Consider the following 19589-nt stretch of genomic DNA (forward strand, 5'->3'; position numbering starts at 1 on the left):
CAGTTTGTCCTGCTAAGTATAAGACCAGTCCTCCATCTACTGGGGATCAGTTTGTCCTGCTAAGTATAAGATCAGTGCTCCATCTACTGGGGATCAGTTTGTCCTGCTAAGTATAAGATCAGTGCTCCATCTACTGGGGATCAGTTTGTCCTGCTAAGTATAAGATCAGTGCTCCATCTACTGGGGATCAGTTTTATCCTGCTAAGTATAAGATCAGTGCTCCATCTACTGGGGATCCGTTTGTCCTGCTAAGTATAAGATCAGTGCTCCATCTACTGGGGATCAGTTTTATCCTGCTAAGTATAAGATCAGTGCTCCATCTACTGGGGATCCGTTTGTCCTGCTAAGTATAAGATCAGTGCTCCATCTACTGGGGATCAGTTTGTCCTGCTAAGAATAAGATCAGTGCTCCATCTACTGGGGATCAGTTTGTCCTGCTAAGTATAAGATCAGTGCTCCATCTACTGGGGATCCGTTTGTCCTGCTAAGTATAAGATCAGTGCTCCATCTACTGGGGATCAGTTTGTCCTGCTAAGTATAAGATCAGTGCTCCATCTACTGGGGATCAGTTTGTCCTGCTAAGTATAAGATCAGTGCTCCATCTACTGGGGATCAGTTTGTCCTGCTAAGTATAAGATCAGTGCTCCATCTACTGGGGATCAGTTTGTCCTGCTAAGTATAAGATCAGTGCTCCATCTACTGGGGATCAGTTTGTCCTGCTAAGTATAAGATCAGTGCTCCATCTACTGGGGATCAGTTTGTCCTGCTAAGTATAAGATCAGTGCTCCATCTACTGGGGATCCGTTTGTTCGGCTAAGTATAAGATCAGTGCTCCATCTACTGGGGATCAGTTTGTCCTGCTAAGTATAAGATCAGTGCTCCATCTACTGGGGATCAGTTTGTCCTGCTAAGTATAAGATCAGTGCTCCATCTACTGGGGATCAGTTTGTCCTGCTAAGTATAAGATCAGTGCTCCATCTACTGGGGATCCGTTTGTCCTGCTAAGTATAAGATCAGTGCTCCATCTATTGGGGATCCGTTTTATCCTGCTAAGTATAAGATCAGTGCTCCATCTATTGGGGATCCGTTTTATCCTGCTAAGTATAAGATCAGTGCTCCATCTACTGGGGATCAGTTTTATCCTGCTAAGTATAAGATCAGTGCTCCATCTACTGGGGATCAGTTTGTCCTGCTAAGTATAAGATCAGTGCTCCATCTACTGGGGATCAGTTTGTCCTGCTAAGTATAAGATCAGTGCTCCATCTACTGGGGATCAGTTTGTCCTGCTAAGTATAAGATCAGTGCTACATCTACTGGGGATCAGTTTGTCCTGCTAAGTATAAGATCAGTGCTCCATCTACTGGGGATCAGTTTGTCCTGCTAAGAATAAGATCAGTGCTCCATCTACTGGGGATTAGTTTGTCCTGCTAAGTATAAGATCAGTGCTCCATCTACTGGGGATCAGTTTTATCCTGCTAAGTATAAGATCAGTGCTCCATCTACTGGGGATCAGTTTGTCCTGCTAAGTATAAGATCAGTGCTCCATCTACTGGGGATCAGTTTATCCTGCTAAGTATAAGATCAGTGCTCCATCTACTGGGGATCAGTTTGTCCTGCTAAGAATAAGATCAGTGCTCCATCTACTGGGGATCAGTTTATCCTGCTAAGTATAAGATCAGTGCTCCATCTACTGGGGATCAGTTTTATCCTGCTAAGTATAAGATCAGTGCTCCATCTACTGGGGATCCGTTTGTCCTGCTAAGTATAAGATCAGTGCTCCATCTACTGGGGATCAGTTTGTCCTGCTAAGTATAAGATCAGTGCTCCATCTACTGGGGATCAGTTTGTCCTGCTAAGTATAAGATCAGTGCTCCATCTACTGGGGATCAGTTTGTCCTGCTAAGTATAAGATCAGTGCTCCATCTACTGGGGATCCGTTTGTCCTGCTAAGTATAAGATCAGTGCTCCATCTACTGGGGATCAGTTTATCCTGCTAAGTATAAGATCAGTGCTCCATCTACTGGGGATCAGTTTGTCCTGCTAAGAATAAGATCAGTGCTCCATCTACTGGGGATCCGTTTGTCCTGCTAAGAATAAGATCAGTGCTCCATCTACTGGGGATCAGTTTGTCCTGCTAAGTATAAGATCAGTGCTCCATCTACTGGGGATCCGTTTGTCCTGCTAAGTATAAGATCAGTGCTCCATCTACTGGGGATCAGTTTATCCTGCTAAGAATAAGATCAGTGCTCCATCTACTGGGGATCCGTTTGTCCTGCTAAGAATAAGATCAGTGCTCCATCTACTGGGGATCAGTTTGTCCTGCTAAGTATAAGATCAGTGCTCCATCTACTGGGGATCCGTTTGTCCTGCTAAGTATAAGATCAGTGCTCCATCTACTGGGGATCAGTTTATCCTGCTAAGTATAAGATCAGTGCTCCATCTACTGGGGATCAGTTTGTCCTGCTAAGAATAAGATCAGTGCTCCATCTACTGGGGATCAGTTTGTCCTGCTAAGTATAAGATCAGTGCTCCATCTACTGGGGATCAGTTTGTCCTGCTAAGTATAAGATCAGTGCTCCATCTACTGGGGATCAGTTTGTCCTGCTAAGTATAAGATCAGTGCTCCATCTACTGGGGATCCGTTTGTCCTGCTAAGTATAAGATCAGTGCTCCATCTACTGGGGATCAGTTTGTCCTGCTAAGTATAAGATCAGTGCTCCATCTACTGGGGATCAGTTTTATCCTGCTAAGTATAAGATCAGTGCTCCATCTACTGGGGATCAGTTTGTCCTGCTAAGAATAAGATCAGTGCTCCATCTACTGGGGATCCGTTTGTCCTGCTAAGAATAAGATCAGTGCTCCATCTACTGGGGATCAGTTTGTCCTGCTAAGTATAAGATCAGTGCTCCATCTACTGGGGATCAGTTTGTCCTGCTAAGTATAAGATCAGTGCTCCATCTACTGGGGATCAGTTTGTCCTGCTAAGTATAAGATCAGTGCTCCATCTACTGGGGATCCGTTTGTCCTGCTAAGAATAAGATCAGTGCTCCATCTACTGGGGATCAGTATTCTGGGGTATCCCAGGAGCCCCTGGGTCATGTGTCAGGGCCCAGGAGAGATGCAAAGGAAACTGCCCTAGGCCAGGCCACATGACCATGGAGACACTGGCAGCACAAGACAGTCTCTGTGCCCTGGGGTAGCTGCTGGGGGTAAGTAATCCAGCAGTGGGTGCTGGGAAATTAGGGCTTGGGCCCACAGCCTGGGCAGAGGGGGAAGTTTGCCTTGCACTGTGGACCCTGGAGGGAGGGGGATGTTACTCTTGCTGAGAGGCAGAAATCTGTGGCACTGCTGAGGATGCTGGGAATTGTAGTGTGGGATAGGGAAGTATTCTTGAAGCTGAATGAAGTTGGATGGGAAGCTGAATGGGAGTTGCAGTGTTGCACAGCTCAGGATGATGGGAGTTGTAGTGTTACACAGCTCAGAATGATGGGAGTTGTAGTGTTACACAGCTCAGGATGATGGGAGTTGTAGTGTTACACAGCTCAGGATGATGGGAGTTGTAGTGTTACACAGCTCAGGATGATGGGAGTTGTAGTGTTACACAGCTCAGGATGATGGGAGTTGTAGTGTTACACAGCTCAGGATGATGGGAGTTGTAGTGTTACACAGCTCAGGATGATGGGAGTTGTAGTGTTACACAGCTCAGGATGATGGGAGTTGTAGTGTTACACAGCTCAGGATGATGGGAGTTGTAGTGTTACACAGCTCAGGATGATGGGAGTTGCAGTGTTACACAGCTCAGGATGATGGGAGTTGTAGTGTTACACAGCTGAGGATGATGGGAGTTGTGTGGTTAATTGTCAGCTGGGGATGCTGGGATATCTCATTGCAGGGCACGGGGAAGCTATTGAATGGTGCACATTACAGGGTTGGCTAGCTAAGGATGCTGGGAGTTGCAATGTGACCTGGCAGGTGTTACTGGGAGATGTAGTAGGACTGATGCCTATAACGTTCCAAGATAAGTGGCTACAAGGAATGCAGTGTCATGTGACCAAGCACAGGGTACAAGCAGCCCCCTCGTGTGGCACCTCAGGGGTACTGCACCTCTCCCGCAGGGACACTATTATATTCTGTAATGCTGAGACCGGCTTAGGGCCTGATGTGGCAGCAGAACAAACTGCCCCAGTGAGCTTACAATCTAAGGTCCCTATCCCATTCCCATCAGTCCCTGCCCCAGTGAGCTTACAATCTAAGGTCCCTATCCCATTCCCATCAGTCCCTGCCCCAGTGAGCTTACAATCTAAGGTCCCTATCCCATTCCCATCAGCCCCTGCCCCAGTGAGCTTACAATCTAAGGTCCCTATCCCATTCCCATCAGCCCCTGCCCCAGTGAGCTTACAATCTAAGGTCCCTATCCCATTCCCATCAGTCCCTGCCCCAGTGAGCTTACAATCTAAGGTCCCTATCCCATTCCCATCAGCCCCTGCCCCAGTGAGCTTACACTCTAAGGTCCCTATCCCATTCCGATCAGCCCCTGCCCCAGTGAGCTTACAATCTAAGGTCCCTATCACATTCCCATCAGTCCCTGCCCCAGTGAGCTTACAATCTAAGGTCCCTATCCCATTCCCATCAGTCCCTGCCCCAGTGAGCTTACACTCTAAGGTCCCTATCCCATTCCCATCAGCCCCTGCCCCAGTGAGCTTACAATCTAAGGTTCCTATCCCATTCCCATCAGTCCCTGCCCCAGTGAGCTTACAATCTAAGGTCCCTATCACATTCCCATCAGTCCCTGCCCCAGTGAGCTTACAATCTAAGGTCCCTATCCCATTCCCATCAGCCCCTGCCCCAGTGAGCTTACAATCTAAGGTCCCTATCCCATTCCCATCAGTCCCTGCCCCAGTGAGCTTACAATCTAAGGTCCCTATCCCACTCCCATCAGTCCCTGCCCCAGTGAGCTTACAATCTAAGGTCCCTATCCCATTCCCATCAGTCCCTGCCCCAGTGAGCTTACAATCTAAGGTCCCTATCCCATTCCCATCAGTCCCTGCCCCAGTGAGCTTACAATCTAAGGTCCCTATCCCATCAGCCCCTGCCCCAGTGAGCTTACAATCTAAGGTCCCTATCCCATTCCCATCAGCCCCTGCCCCAGTGAGCTTACAATCTAAGGTCCCTATCCCATTCCCATCAGTCCCTGCCCCAGTGAGCTTACAATCTAAGGTCCCTATCCCATTCCCATCAGTCCCTGCCCCAGTGAGCTTACAATCTAAGGTCCCTATCCCATTCCCATCTGCCCCTGCCCCAGTGAGCTTACAATCTAAGGTCCCTATCCCATTCCCATCAGCCCCTGCCCCAGTGAGCTTACAATCTAAGGTCCCTATCCCATTCCCATCAGCCCCTGCCCCAGTGAGCTTACAATCTAAGGTCCCTATCCCATTCCCATCAGCCCCTGCCCCAGTGAGCTTACAATCTAAGGCCCTGCCTGCCCCTTACCACATACACACAGTGTCTGTACCAGATTGCGCCCCCCGACACCAGACTATGGGGGAGCTGATCTGTAATGGGTCGGACAGGCACTTCTAGGAAATTGAAAGCGTCACCTCATTCCCTGTATTTATGTTCTGCCCATTTTGGCCCCTGGGGCAGATTCTGTAACTGGACCCGTTTCTGCCCTTCTGGTTCCCGTTTGGTGACATTGTTTTCATTTCTTGGTGTTTTTGTTACTGGAGGAAGATTCATTTGTGTTACAGTCACTATTCCCTGTGAGCAGCATTAGCCGGGGTGCAGGGACTGCCCACTGGGGGGGTATATATATATATGGGGGTGGTTATAGCGCACACAGCACTATGGGGCCCAATGAAAGCTCTGACAGGGAATGGGGCCCCTGGTAAGGATGGTGTGTAGGGGCCACATGCTACTAAGCTGCACAGAATTCTGCCCCCCTGGATAACCCCCTTGTGTTTCCTGTCCCCACAAATGCCCCCCCCCCAGATTCTGTGCAGCCACAGCTCCCCCCTCCTGGATTTCCTGCACCCCTAAATAACCCCCTTGTGTTTCCTGTCCCCACAAATGCCCCCCCCCAGATTCTGTGCAGTCACAGCTCCCCCCTCCTGGATTTCCTGCACCCCTAAATAACCCCCTTGTGTTTCCTGTCCCCACAAATGCCCCCCCCAGATTCTGTGCAGTCACAGCTCCCCCCTCCTGGATTTCCTGCACCCCTAAATAACCCCCTTGTGTTTCCTGCCCCTATATATGCCCCCCCCCCCAGATTCTGTGCAGCCACAGCTCCCCCCTCCTGGATTTCCTGCACCCCTAAATAACCCCCTTGTGTTTCCTGTCCCCACAAATGCCCCCCCCAGATTCTGTGCAGTCACAGCTCCCCCCTCCTGGATTTCCTGCACCCCTAAATAACCCCCTTGTGTTTCCTGTCCCCACAAATGCCCCCCCCCCAGATTCTGTGCAGTCACAGCTCCCCCCTCCTATATGTCCTGCACCCCTAAATAACCCCCTTGTGTTTCCTGTCCCCACAAATGCCCCCCCCCCAGATTCTGTGCAGCCACAGCTCCCCCCTCCTGGATTTCCTGCACCCCTAAATAACCCCCTTGTGTTTCCTGTCCCCACAAATGCCCCCCCCAGATTCTGTGCAGTCACAGCTCCCCCCTCCTGGATTTCCTGCACCCCTAAATAACCCCCTTGTGTTTCCTGCCCCTATATATGCCCCCCCCCCAGATTCTGTGCAGCCACAGCTTCCCCCATCCTATATGTCCTGCACCCCTAAATAACCCCCTTGATTTCCTGCCCCCACAGTGGGAATAGGGCCTCATACCCCCCCTAGAGAAACCCACCATTAACCTCCCCTTGGGAAATTATCCCCTTTTTTATGGGGATAAAGGGGTAACAGGGGGCACAGCAGGTAGGTACCAGGTGTAGGTATTGCATCTCTCCCCCCTCCCAAACTCAGGGGGCACCCACAGAAGGCAGGCTTATTGTACTTTTCAACCTCTAATTGCCCCAGGTGCCCCCTAACTGCCGCCAGGTTACACAGAGGGGCCCCAAGGGCAGGAGAAGGGCCAAACCCAAATCCCTGGGAGATAGGAAAAGCCAGAGGAGTCCTGGCAGGACCCAGTACCAACTCATATAAAGCACGGAGATGGGGCTGAGAAACAGACATGGCCTATCGAGTTCAGCCCTGACTCCCAGTAGCGCCACAAACTGGACTGTATGTAACTGGCCCGGCGGGTACACCCATGACTGATGCCAATAGTATTAATAGTAGGTAAGAAAGAAATCTACAAACGTTGCGGTATTTTCCATAATAACACCCAGTGCTGCCTGGGATTGCTGCAGACTACACTGATATCCATGGAGCCAAACATTTGATTTATACCCATCCCACTTGTATGTGGAGCAAGAGGTTAATGGGGCTCCCAGGGGTCCGGCTGGGTTACCCCAGAGGCACGGAGGGCGGAGGGTTCCGGCTGGGTTACCCCAGAGGCACGGAGGGCCCCAATGGAGGAAACGATGACACTGTCCCTTTAAGGCCCCCCCCCTTCCCTTTGTACCTGCCTCCCAACCCGCACCGGGAACAACAAAGCGAGAAGGGGCGGGCTGTACCACTCTGATTAATAGGGGGGGAAATGAGTGTTTCCAGGGAACAGATAATCACGTACCAATTAAACAATAAATCTTCACTCAGCAGCAGGACACTGTGCCGGCTCCCTATCCCCACGCTATTAGTGGCAGCCTGTGCGCCCTGAGACCGCTTGACCCCCCCCCCCAGCTGAGAGATTAGTTTGTTCCGTATCCCTGAGGCTGGACACTTGGCTTCCTGACTCACAGCGGATCCGAGCGGACATGTACCACTGATCTAGCGCAGGGGGGGAGCCAGGTGAGCGGCTGAACCATCACTAACTGGGGGGGGGACACAGGCTGCCTGAGGGGATGTACCATTGAGCCGCTGCATGAGGGGTGCAACTCACTGAGTGGGGGAGTACAGAGCGCATGAGGGGGCACTGTACCGCTGATACTGACGGGAGGGGGTATCTATGGGGACGTACCACCAAATTATATGGGGGGGGAGATTAGTCCTTGACTGACAGGGCACAAGGAACCTGAGGGGAATGTACCACCACTATATCGTGGGGGGGTAAGTCATTGACTGATAGGGGTGCAGGGAACCTGAGGGGAATGTACCACCACTATATCGTGGGGGGGTAAGTCATTGACTGATAGGGGTGCAGGGAACCTGAGGGGAATGTACCACCACTATATCGTGGGGGGGTAAGTCATTGACTGATAGGGGTGCAGGGAACCTGAGGGGAATGTACCACCACTATATCGTGGGGGGGATAAGTCATTGACTGACAGGGGTGCAGGGAACCTGAGGGGGATGTACCACCACTATATCGTGGGGGGGATAAGTCATTGACTGACAGGGGTGCAGGGAACCTGAGGGGAATGTACCACCACACTGTATCGTGGGGGGGGGGGGTAAGTCATTGACTGACAGGGGTGCAGGGAACCTGAGGGGAATGTACCACCACACTGTATCGTGGGGGGGGGGGGTAAGTCATTGACTGACAGGGGTGCAGGGAACCTGAGGGGAATGTACCACCACTATATCGTGGGGGGGATAAGTCATTGACTGACAGGGGTGCAGGGAACCTGAGGGGGATGTACCACCACACTGTATCGTGGGGGGGGGGGGTAAGTCATTGACTGACAGTTCCAGGGAACCTGAGGGGGATGTACCACCACACTGTATCGTGGGGGGGGGGGGGGTAAGTCATTGACTGATGGTTCCAGGGAACCTGAGGGGGATGTACCACGGAGATACAGGGGGGGGGGGGGGGAACCAGTGACTGATGGGGCCACAGGGCAACACCACCCACATATGAGGAAAGCCAATCAGACTTAACCGGTCGCTGCCACCCTTCCCTTTATCAGTGAGAGAGGCCGGGGCAGAGCCGGGCAGGTGCCTCCAGCAGCAGATACCCTTGTACTGCCCCTGCCAGGGGTTATATCTGCTTGTCACCAGGAATATCCAAGGTAACTGGGATTTTGGGGGGTGGGGGAGCTATAATTTGTAGCCCCTTAGCACTAGCACCCCAAGTGGGGCAGTGGGGGGTGCATGAATAACCTGATTGCCCCCCCCCACCACCCCAGTCACTTGCATTGGGCAGAGAAACACTTACCTGCACGTATGACCCCCACTGTGAGATATTCAGCCACCAGGGGCAGCTACAGATTGGCTGAGGATGATGGGAGATGTAGTGTAGCAGCAGCCAATGAAGCTCAGCAGCTCCTATGGGCTCTGGGCCCTTTAAACCCCCCCCCTTCCCGGTGCCGATGTGCGAGGGTTTCCCTGCCCGGAAGCAGCTGGGCTGGTACGTCAGGGGCTCGGTGGGGTTGCACCTATCTGTCAGTACTGACTGCCTGTCTCCCCTAGGATGGCCTGCTGCCTGAAGGACGAGCTGCTCTGCTCCATCTGCCTGAGCATTTACCAGGACCCGGTGAGTTTCGGCTGCGAGCACTACTTCTGCCGTAAGTGCATCACCGAGCACTGGAGCCGCCAGAAACACGGGGGGACCTTGGACTGTCCGGAATGCCGCCGAATCTTCCTGGAACCCACCCTGTCCCCCAGCCTCAAGCTTTCCAACATCGTGGAGCGCTACACGGCCTTCCCCCTCGACGCCATCCTCAGCGCCCAGCGCAGCTCCTTCCCCTGCAAGGACCACGACAAAGTCAAGCTCTTCTGCCTCACCGACCGGGCCGTCGTCTGCTTCTTCTGCGATGAGCCCTCCCTGCACGAGCAGCACCAGGTCACCAACGTGGACGAGGCCTTCGAGGAGCTGCAGGTAGGTGGGCGCAAACAGCCCCGTAAGCTCCCATGAGTCCCTGTGGGGTAGAGCCGGAGGCAACTAAATGGTTAAGCGCCTCCCAGCCGTTCCGGTTCATGGAGCCAGAGCCGGTTTCACCGCTTTCCTGGGGCCCATTCATGTTCCTGTTCCCATAAGGGTATTTACTTAGCGGGGCCCTCAGGTGATTACGTCATGGAGCCACTTCTGAGCCGTGCCCCCCCCAGCAGGTGGCATATGCTAAATACCCCATGGGCAGGAAGGTCATTATGTGCTTGCCCCATATCATAGGGTGGCACCCGGGCCTTGTGGGTACAGAGACTGATAGGGTCCGGGGGGCAGGAAGGTCATTATGTACTTGCCCCATATCATAGGGTGGCACCCGGGCCTTGTGGGTACAGAGACTGATAGGGTCCGGGGGGCAGGAAGGTCATTATGTACTTGCCCCATATCATAGGGTGGCACCCGGGCCTTGTGGGTACAGAGACTGGTCAGGTTGCTGCCCATTTATCATGGGGGGGGCAGGCGAATATGTGGGGAGGGCACTTAGTGTGTGTGGCAGAATGGTGGCACTTAGGGTATATTGGGGCTATGGGACAGGGGGCACAGTGTATGGGAGTTTAGAGGTAGGTGAGTTAATGCAGGGTGGGGGGGATACTGTATATAAGGGGATATGGAGGAAGGAGAGGCAAAGTATGGTGGGTGGGGGGCAGTAATTGTATATGGGGGGCTGGGTACCCCATAAAACGGGAGGTTCCAGGCTGTGCTGGGAGGGGCATGTGGAGCTATCAGTCTCTATGGAGGGAGGAATGGCAGTGGCACAGGCGGGGGAGTATAGTAACACTGAGTACCTTTGCTTCACACAGCTCCTCCCCCAGCGCTGGGTGTCGGGGACAGAAAGGGGTGCCCTAACAAGACTGGCAGGTTTGTAGCAATCCGTGTGGGGCTGTGTCTTGGTTATCTCCCACAATCCTTCTCTGCACCCCCCTCCAGCCAGCTCCTTGCCCCTACAGATGCCCCCCTGCTGCCTGGGATTAACCTCACTCCCACCCTCATCTGGCACTTTAACCCTTTGCATTCAGCTTGAGTAGGGTTTGATATTGTGAGAATGAAGCTGGGCACTGGCTGGCATTGCCTGGCACCCATGAGAGGAGCCCGGGTACATACAGGGTGGGTACATGTGTATATAGTGAGTGGGTTCATAGGTTTATTTGCCCCCAATGTTGCGCTCGGGGCTCTAACTTACTCTAAAGCTGGGGGTCCTGTATGGTAATGGTGAGAGCAAGGCACCCGTGTCACATGATGATAAAGTAGCCAATAGTCTCTGACGGTACAGCATGGGGGTGGGGGTAACCCTGGTGAATCTAATCAGGGGTAATTATGCACAGGTCTCTATCGATTTCTATTAACGACCCTGTGAGTAAACATGGAACTAACGAAACTGTGGATTTAGGGGGGGGGGGGGTACCATGTTGAGGTGCTTCAGTTTGCCCCTAACAAACGGCTTCCCCCGGGCATTACCACACCGTTACCTAGGCAACCTCTTGTGTTTAGGTACCTAAGGCTTTCTTCAATTAACCCCCCTCCCCCCAATAGGATCCTTCATAATGCCACTGGGCCCCCCTTTGTGCAGGATTCCGCCTGCTCCCCAAATATTAGGCTGTAGATTCCTATATGGGAAGGTAAGAGTGGATACAGGTAAGTACCTGCCACCCCTGAGCATTTGCAGGGCAGTAGTGAAAGGTAGATACGTGGCACCTAATGGTGTCTCTGCTGCCCTGAATCTGCCAGTCAGATTTGTGCATTCCCTTAACAATAACCTGTAGGTGTGTCGTGCCCACTGCATACTGCCAGGGCCAGTGGCCTAATCAGCCTGGCACATCCACCAGGGGCCACAGTGGGGCGGGGTCTCTCTGGGACTGTTTGGAGTAGGGACCAAGGTGCAGGCTGACTGGGAAACAGGCAGGCAGGAGTTAACAATAGAAAGTAACTTTAATTCAGCAGAAGCAAAATAGAGGCAGGTACTGGAAGGGTTAAGGGATGGCAGGTACTGAAAGGGTCAAGGGGATGCGGATACTGGAAGTGTTAAGGGGAGGCAGGTACAGGAAGGGTTAAGGGGAGGCAGGCAGTAAGTGCAAGGCTCAGCACAGGAAGGGTTAAGGGGATACGGATACTGGAAGGGTTTAGGGGAGGCAGGCAGTAAGTGCAAGGCTCGGCACAGGAAGGGTTAAGGGATGGCAGGCACTGAAAGGGTCAAGGGTATGCGGATACTGGAAGTGTTAAGGGGAGGCAGGCACAGGAAGGGTTAAGGGGAGGCAGGCAGTATGTGCAAGGCTCAGCACAGGAAGGGTTAAGGGCAGGCAGGCAGTAAGGCTCAGCACAGGAAGGGTTAAGGGCAGGCAGGCAGTAAGGCTCAGCACAGGAAGGGTTAAGGGCAGGCAGGCAGTAAGGCTCAGCACAGGAAGGGTTAAGGGCAGGCAGGCAGTAAAGCTCAGCACAGGAAGGGTTAAGGGCAGGCAGGCAGTAAGGCTCAGCACAGGAAGGGTTAAGAGCAGGCTGGCAGTAAGGCTCAGCACAGGAAGGGTTAAGAGCAGGCAGGCAGTAAAGCTCAGCACAGGAAGGGTTAAGGGCAGGCAGGCAGTAAGGCTCAGCACAGGAAGGGTTAAGGGCAGGCAGGCAGTAAGGCTCAGCACAGGAAGGGTTAAGGGCAGGCAGGCAGTAAGGCTCAGCACAGGAAGGGTTAAGGGCAGGCAGGCAGTAAGGCTCAGCACAGGAAGGGTTAAGGGCAGGCAGGCAGTAAGGCTCAGCACAGGAAGGGTTAAGGGCAGGCAGGCAGGCAGTAAGGCTCAGCACAGGAAGGGTTAAGGGCAGGCAGGCAGTAAGGCTCAGCACAGGAAGGGTTAAGGGCAGGCAGGCAGTAAGGCTCAGCACAGGAAGGGTTAGGGCAGGGCCAGAAGGCCACAGAGGTTAAGGGCAGGCAGGCAGTAAGGCTCAGCACAGGAAGGGTTAAGAGCAGGCAGGCAGTAAGGCTCAGCACAGGAAGGGTTAAGAGCAGGCAGGCAGTAAGGCTCAGCACAGGAAGGGTTAAGGGCAGGCAGGCAGTAAGGCTCAGCACAGGAAGGGTTAAGAGCAGGCTGGCAGTAAGGCTCAGCACAGGAAGGGTAAATAGAGCACATGGGCACGGGACTGGCACAGCAATGCAGCACCTACTAATGCCACTATGGGGCCAACAAACTGGCAACTCACAGTGTCACCTGGGGCTCTATATGTTTGTATTTGGCAGTAACACAGGGTCCTGGGGGGGAACTCATATGGGGGGGGGGCAGGGTGGAAGAATTTTGAGAATAGGCACATCAGTGCCAGGGGCAGAACTGGGAAGCCCCCCAGCACCACATTTCCCCCCACCCAGGAGAGACTTGTACCTCCCACTCCTGTCTGTATGCCTCACAGCTAAACTGAAGCCCCCTGCCGTCATCATAGGAAGTGTGGGGGGGGCATCCCTCCAGCCATCAGCAAAAACGTGATGCCACCCAAGGGTGGGGGAACGGCAGGAGGGCTGGCGGAGAGGGGCTGATAGATACCAGTAGATGGCACCAGTAGGCAGAGAGGGGCTAATAGATACCAGTAGATGGCACCAGTAGGCAGAGAGGGGCTGATAGATACCAGTAGATGGCACCAGTAGGCAGAGAGGGGCTAATAGATACCAGTAGATGGCACCAGTAGGCAGAGAGGGGCTGATAGATACCAGTAGATGGCACCAGTAGGCAGAGAGGGGCTAATAGATACCAGTAGATGGCACCAGTAGGCAGAGAGGGGCTAATAGATACCAGTAGATGGCACCAGTAGGCAGAGAGGGGCTAATAGATACCAGTAGATGGCACCAGTAGGCAGAGAGGGGCTAATAGATACCAGTAGATGGCACCAGTAGGCAGAGAGGGGCTGATAGATACCAGTAGATGGCACCAGTAGGCAGAGAGGGGCTGATAGATACCAGTAGATGGCACCAGTAGGCAGAGAGGGGCTAATAGATACCAGTAGATGGCACCAGTAGGCAGAGAGGGGCTGATAGATACCAGTAGATGGCACCAGTAGGCAGAGAGGGGCTGATAGATACCAGTAGATGGCACCAGTAGGCAGAGAGGGGCTGATAGATACCAGTAGATGGCACCAGTAGGCAGAGAGGGGCTAATAGATACCAGTAGATGGCACCAGTAGGCAGAGAGGGGCTAATAGATACCAGTAGATGGCACCAGTAGGCAGAGAGGGGCTGATAGATACCAGTAGATGGCACCAGTAGGCAGAGAGGGGCTGATAGATACCAGTAGATGGCACCAGTAGGCAGAGAGGGGCTAATAGATACCAGTAGATGGCACCAGTAGGCAGAGAGGGGCTGATAGATACCAGTAGATGGCACCAGTAGGCAGAGAGGGGCTGATAGATACCAGTAGATGGCACCAGTAGGCAGAGGGGCTAATAGATACCAGTAGATGGCACCAGTAGGCAGAGAGGGGCTAATAGATACCAGTAGATGGCACCAGTAGGCAGAGAGGGGCTAATAGATACCAGTAGATGGCACCAGTAGGCAGAGAGGGGCTGATAGATACCAGTAGATGGCACCAGTAGGCAGAGAGGGGCTGATAGATACCAGTAGATGGCACCAGTAGGCAGAGAGGGGCTGATAGATACCAGTAGATGGCACCAGTAGGCAGAGAGGTATAAGGTGTGAGGGTCTGATGGAGCCCATAGTTCTCCTGGGTATAAGGGGGGGCCCAGGCTTTGGGGGGTCTCCCATCTCATTACTGTTTGTGTCCCCCCCCCCAGAGGGAGCTGAAGGAGCAGTTACAGGCCCTGCAGGAGAGCGAGCGCGGGCACACAGAGGCACTGCAGCTGCTGAAACGCCAGATGGCAGAGACCAAGGTAAGTGCCCCCCATCACCCCACTGGGCACCCGCCGAACCCCCTTTTTTCCCTGTTCAAACCCCAACAATTCACAAAGTACTTCAAGTTGCCCCCTGTACCCAATCATGCCCCTGTACCCATCAGTGCCAGGCTCCCTTGGGCACCCCCTGGCCCCTCCCCCCCCCATAGTACCTCCCACAAACTCCCTCCTTGTTGTTTCCCCCCAGTCGTCGGCTAAGAGCTTGCGCTCCACCATCAGCGAGGCCTTTGAGCACCTGCACCGGCTGCTGCGGGAGCGCCAGAAATGCATGCTGGAGGAGCTGGAGTCGGACACTGCGCGGGCGCTCACGGACATGGAGCAGAAGGTGCAGCAGTACAGCCAGCAGCTGCGCAAGGTGCAGGAGGGGGTGCAGATTGTGCAGGAACGGCTGGCCGAGTGCGACAAACATGCCTTCCTGGGGGGCATCTCCTCACTCTCAGAGAGGTACAGCCCCCCCCCAATACACCGCTTTCTATTGGCCCCTGAGTGTGACAAACATGCCTTCCTGGGGGGCATCTCCTCACTCTCAGAGAGGTACAGCCCCCCCCCCAATACACCGCTTTCTATTGGCCCCTGAGTGCGACAAACATGCCTTCCTGGGGGGCATCTCCTCACTCTCAGAGAGGTACAGCCCCCCCCCAATACACCGCTTTCTATTGGCCCCTGAGTGCGACAAACATGCCTTCCTGGGGGGCATCTCCTCACTCTCAGAGAGGTACAGCCCCCCCCCCAATACACCGCTTTCTATTGGCCCCTGAGTGGGACAAACATGCCTTCCTGGGGGGCATCTCCTCACTCTCAGAGAGGTACAGCCCCCCCCAATACACCGCTTTCTATTGGCCCCTGAGTGTGACAAACATGCCTTCCTGGGGGGCATCTCCTCACTCTCAGAGAGGTACGCCCCCCCCAATACACCGCTTTCTATTGGCCCCTGAGTGTGACAAACATGCCTTCCTGGGGGGCATCTCCTCACTCTCAGAGAGGTACGCCCCCCCCCCCAATACACCGCTTTCTATTGGCCCCTGAGTGTGACAAACATGCCTTCCTGGGGGGCATCTCCTCACTCTCAGAGAGGTACAGCCCCCCCCCCAATACACCGCTTTCTATTGGCCCCTGAGTGCGACAAACATGCCTTCCTGGGGGGCATCTCCTCACTCTCAGAGAGGTACGCCCCCCCCCCCCCAATACACCGCTTTCTATTGGCCCCTGAGTGTGACAAACATGCCTTCCTGGGGGGCATCTCCTCACTCTCAGAGAGGTACAGCCCCCCCCAATACACCGCTTTCTATTGGCCCCTGAGTGCGACAAACATGCCTTCCTGGGGGGCATCTCCTCACTCTCAGAGAGGTACAGCCCCCCCCAATACACCGCTTTCTATTGGCCCCTGAGTGTGACAAACATGCCTTCCTGGGGGGCATCTCCTCACTCTCAGAGAGGTACAGCCCCCCCCCAATACACCGCTTTCTATTGGCCTCCAACCAAAATCATATATATATATATATATATATATATATATATATATATATATATATATATATAATGTTGGTTCATGGGAGGGTGGGTTGGTTCACGGGAGGGTGGGTTGGTTCACGGGAGGGTTGGTTGGTTCACGGGAGGGTTGGTTGGTTCACGGGAGGGTTGGTTGGTTCACGGGAGGGTTGGTTGGTTGGTTCACGGGAGGGTTGGTTCATGGGAGGGTTGGTTGGTTGGTTCATGGGAGGGTTGGTTGGTTGGTTCACGGGAGGGTTGGTTGGTTCACGGGAGGGTTGGTTGGTTCACGGGAGGGTTGGTTGGTTCACGGGAGGGTTGGTTGGTTCACGGGAGGGTTGGTTCATGGGAGGGTTGGTTGGTTGGTTTACGGGAGGGTTGGTTGGTTCACGGGAGGGTTGGTTCATGGGAGGGTTGGTTGGTTGGTTCACAGGAGGGTTGGTTCACGGGAGGGTTGGTTGGTTGGTTCATGGGAGGGTTGGTTGGTTCACAGGAGGGTTGGTTGGTTGGTTCATGGGAGGGTTGGTTCACGGGAGGGTTGGTTCACGGGAGGGTTGGTTCACGGGAGGGTTGGTTCACGGGAGGGTTGGTTGGTTTATGGGAGGGTTGGTTGGTTCATGAGCGGGTTGGTTGGTTCATGGGCGGGTTGGTTGGTTCATGGGAGGGTTGGTTCATGGGAGGGTTGGTTCACGGGAGGGTTGGTTGGTTTATGGGCGGGTTGGTTGGTTCATGAGCGGGTTGGTTGGTTCATGAGCGGGTTGGTTGGTTCATGGGCGGGTTGGTTGGTTCATGGGCGGGTTGGTTGGTTCATGGGAGGGTTGGTTCACGGGAGGGTTGGTTGGTTCATGGGCGGGTGGGTTGGTTCATGGGAGGGTGGGTTGGTTCATGGGAGGGTTGGGTTGGTTCATGGGAGGGTTGGGTTGGTTCATGGGAGGGTGGGTTCATGGGAGGTTGGGTTGGTTCATGGGAGGGTGGGTTGGTTCATGGGAGGGTTGGGTTGGTTCATGGGTGGGTGGGTTCATGGGTAGATGGGTTGGTTGGTTGATTGGTTCCTAGTGGGTTTATAGGAGAGGGAGGAAATGAATTCTTTCTTTGGGCCCAGTATCTGTATTGGACTGTTTGGCAATGAAAGTACCAGTAGCCCCAGTCAGTGCCAGTCAGTGCCCTCGCTGGGCCCAATGTGCCAATGTACCAACTGCCGACTCTCTCCCCAGGCTGAAAGGGAAGGTCCATGAAACCAACCTGACGTACGAAGACTTCCCCACCTCCAAGTACATGGGGCCCCTGCAGTTCACCATCTGGAAATCTCTCTTCCAGGACATCCATCCAGGTACTGGTTCCTTTGCTACCCCCTTGGGGGGGGGGGGGGTAGATTTTGGGCAGGGGGTAGCAATCTGTGGGTTCTGTGACACAGACAGGCTCTCTGCACCCAGTCCCACCCACGGGGCATTTATTGGCCAATGTGTAACTGAGGGGTGTGGCCTGTGCTGGAGTTATGGGGGAGCCCCTGTGGCCCTAGGGAAGCCCTGTGGGGTGCAGGCTGGGAGCCCCATTATATAGTGAGCCCCATACCCGCAGTTTCTCATTAACCCTTTCCTCTGCTTATTCCTCCTGTTTCTGGATCAGTACCGGCGGCGCTGACCCTGGACCCAGTGACGGCCCACCAGCGGCTCATCCTTTCCGACGACTGCACCATCGTGGCCTACGGCAACCTGCACCCCCAGCCGCTCCAGGACTCGCCCAAGCGCTTCGACGTGGAGGTGTCGGTGCTGGGCAAGCAGGGGTTTGACGGGGGGGTGCACTACTGGGAGGTGGTGGTGTCGGACAAGACCCAGTGGATGATCGGATTGGCCCACGAGGCGGTCAGCAGGAAGGGGAGCATCCAGATCCAGCCGGGCCGGGGGTTCTACTGCATCGTCATGCACGACGGCAACCGCTACAGCGCCTGTACGGAGCCCTGGACGCGGCTCAACGTGCGCAGCAAGCTGGACAAAGTGGGGGTGTACCTGGACTACGACAAGGGGCTCATTATCTTCTACAACGCGGAGGACATGTCCTGGCTCTACACCTTCCGCGAGAAGTTCCCCGGGCGCCTCTGCTCCTACTTCAGCCCCGGGCAGAGCCACGCCAACGGCAAGAACGTGCAGCCCCTGCGCATCAACACCGTGCGGATCTAACGGGGGGCGGGGCCTGTGCATGACGGATAGAGATGGTACTTGCTGGGAGTTGTGGGAGGGGCCGCCTCAGAGACCCCACAAGGGCTTTTGCTGCTAAAGGAGGAACCTCCAGTGCCGGGGGGGGGGGGGGGGGCAGCTGTCAGTAAACGTGTGTAATGGCCGCCGTGTTTCCATGGTTTCTTCTTGCCTCCATCTTGTCTGCCTTTGCCTATAGCCACCGCCCACCAAAGGGGGCACAAATAAGCCCCCACCTTCCCCAATCAGCATGGGCAGGAATGTACAGGATGCAGTGGCTGGGCTAATGCCCTGTGTGGGGCAGTAAGTAAAGTGGGCGGAGCTCAGCGCACAATATGACTGTGTCACATGGTTGATGGTTTTGTGGTTGCTGGGGGTGCAGTAACCCGGGGGGTGGGGTTTGTGTGCAAATGAAACAAAACTCCTACTCCCTGCTGCAATAAAGGGGGGGGGTATCATTGGCTGCCCTGTCTCCCCCAATGGCAGGAGAAGCTGGTAGTGTCCCTTTAAGGGAAGGCCTGTGTTGCACTTACCTGGCAGCAGGTGGCGCTCTGGGCAGGGACACACAGTATAACTCATTATTGCCCCATAGGAACAAAGGCGCCACATCTGTATGGCTGGGGCCCAATCCTGTTCCCCAGTGGGACGCCGGAACCAATAGAAAAGGAGATTTTATACTCACCGGAAAATCCTTTTCTCGTAGGCCCGAACTGTCAGTGCAGACGTTAGGGGTTTTGTCTTGAATCACCTCTGGAGGCAGGACAGAGAATTGAAACTTAGTGACTCCTGGTCCCTCCCACTGTATATAAGGTTCGTCTCCACCCTCACTCCTCAGTTCTGTTGGTAAGCTTAGTCGGTGGAGATAGTACAGATAGAAGGAAGGCCAAGAGACATCAGTTAGAAAGATAGCGAGAAAGAGGTCCCGGTGCCCATACTAAATCAGCCTGGGTGGGACTTACTGCACTGACAGTTCGGGCCTACGAGAAAAGGATTTTCCGGTGAGTATAAAATCTCCTTTTCTCTAGCGGCCCTCCTGTCAGTGCAGACGTTAGGGGACGTTCCAAAGCTGTCCCTCTAATTGGGTGGGTAAAAAATTTAGTATGCCGGGTATAGTGTA

At 54.1% G+C, this 19589-nt stretch overlaps 1 protein-coding gene across 2 annotated transcripts; it reads left to right on the top strand.

The window, feature by feature from the left end:
* The first annotated feature begins 7650 nt into the window (after positions 1 to 7650).
* Positions 7651 to 18808, top strand: trim62 (tripartite motif containing 62). 2 transcript variants are annotated; one of them, XM_031904821.1, is made up of 7 exons: positions 7651 to 7885; positions 8944 to 9045; positions 9446 to 9854; positions 14676 to 14771; positions 14980 to 15236; positions 17495 to 17610; positions 17907 to 18808. In XM_031904821.1, the coding sequence occupies exons 3-7, from the start codon at positions 9447 to 9449 to the stop codon at positions 18455 to 18457; spliced, it is 1428 nt and encodes a 475-aa protein (XP_031760681.1). In that variant the 5' UTR covers positions 7651 to 7885; positions 8944 to 9045; position 9446; the 3' UTR covers positions 18458 to 18808.
* Positions 18809 to 19589: the final 781 nt, after the last annotated feature.

This window comes from Xenopus tropicalis, chromosome 7 (assembly GCF_000004195.4).
Source record: "Xenopus tropicalis strain Nigerian chromosome 7, UCB_Xtro_10.0, whole genome shotgun sequence".
NCBI classification, from domain to species: domain Eukaryota; kingdom Metazoa; phylum Chordata; class Amphibia; order Anura; family Pipidae; genus Xenopus; species Xenopus tropicalis.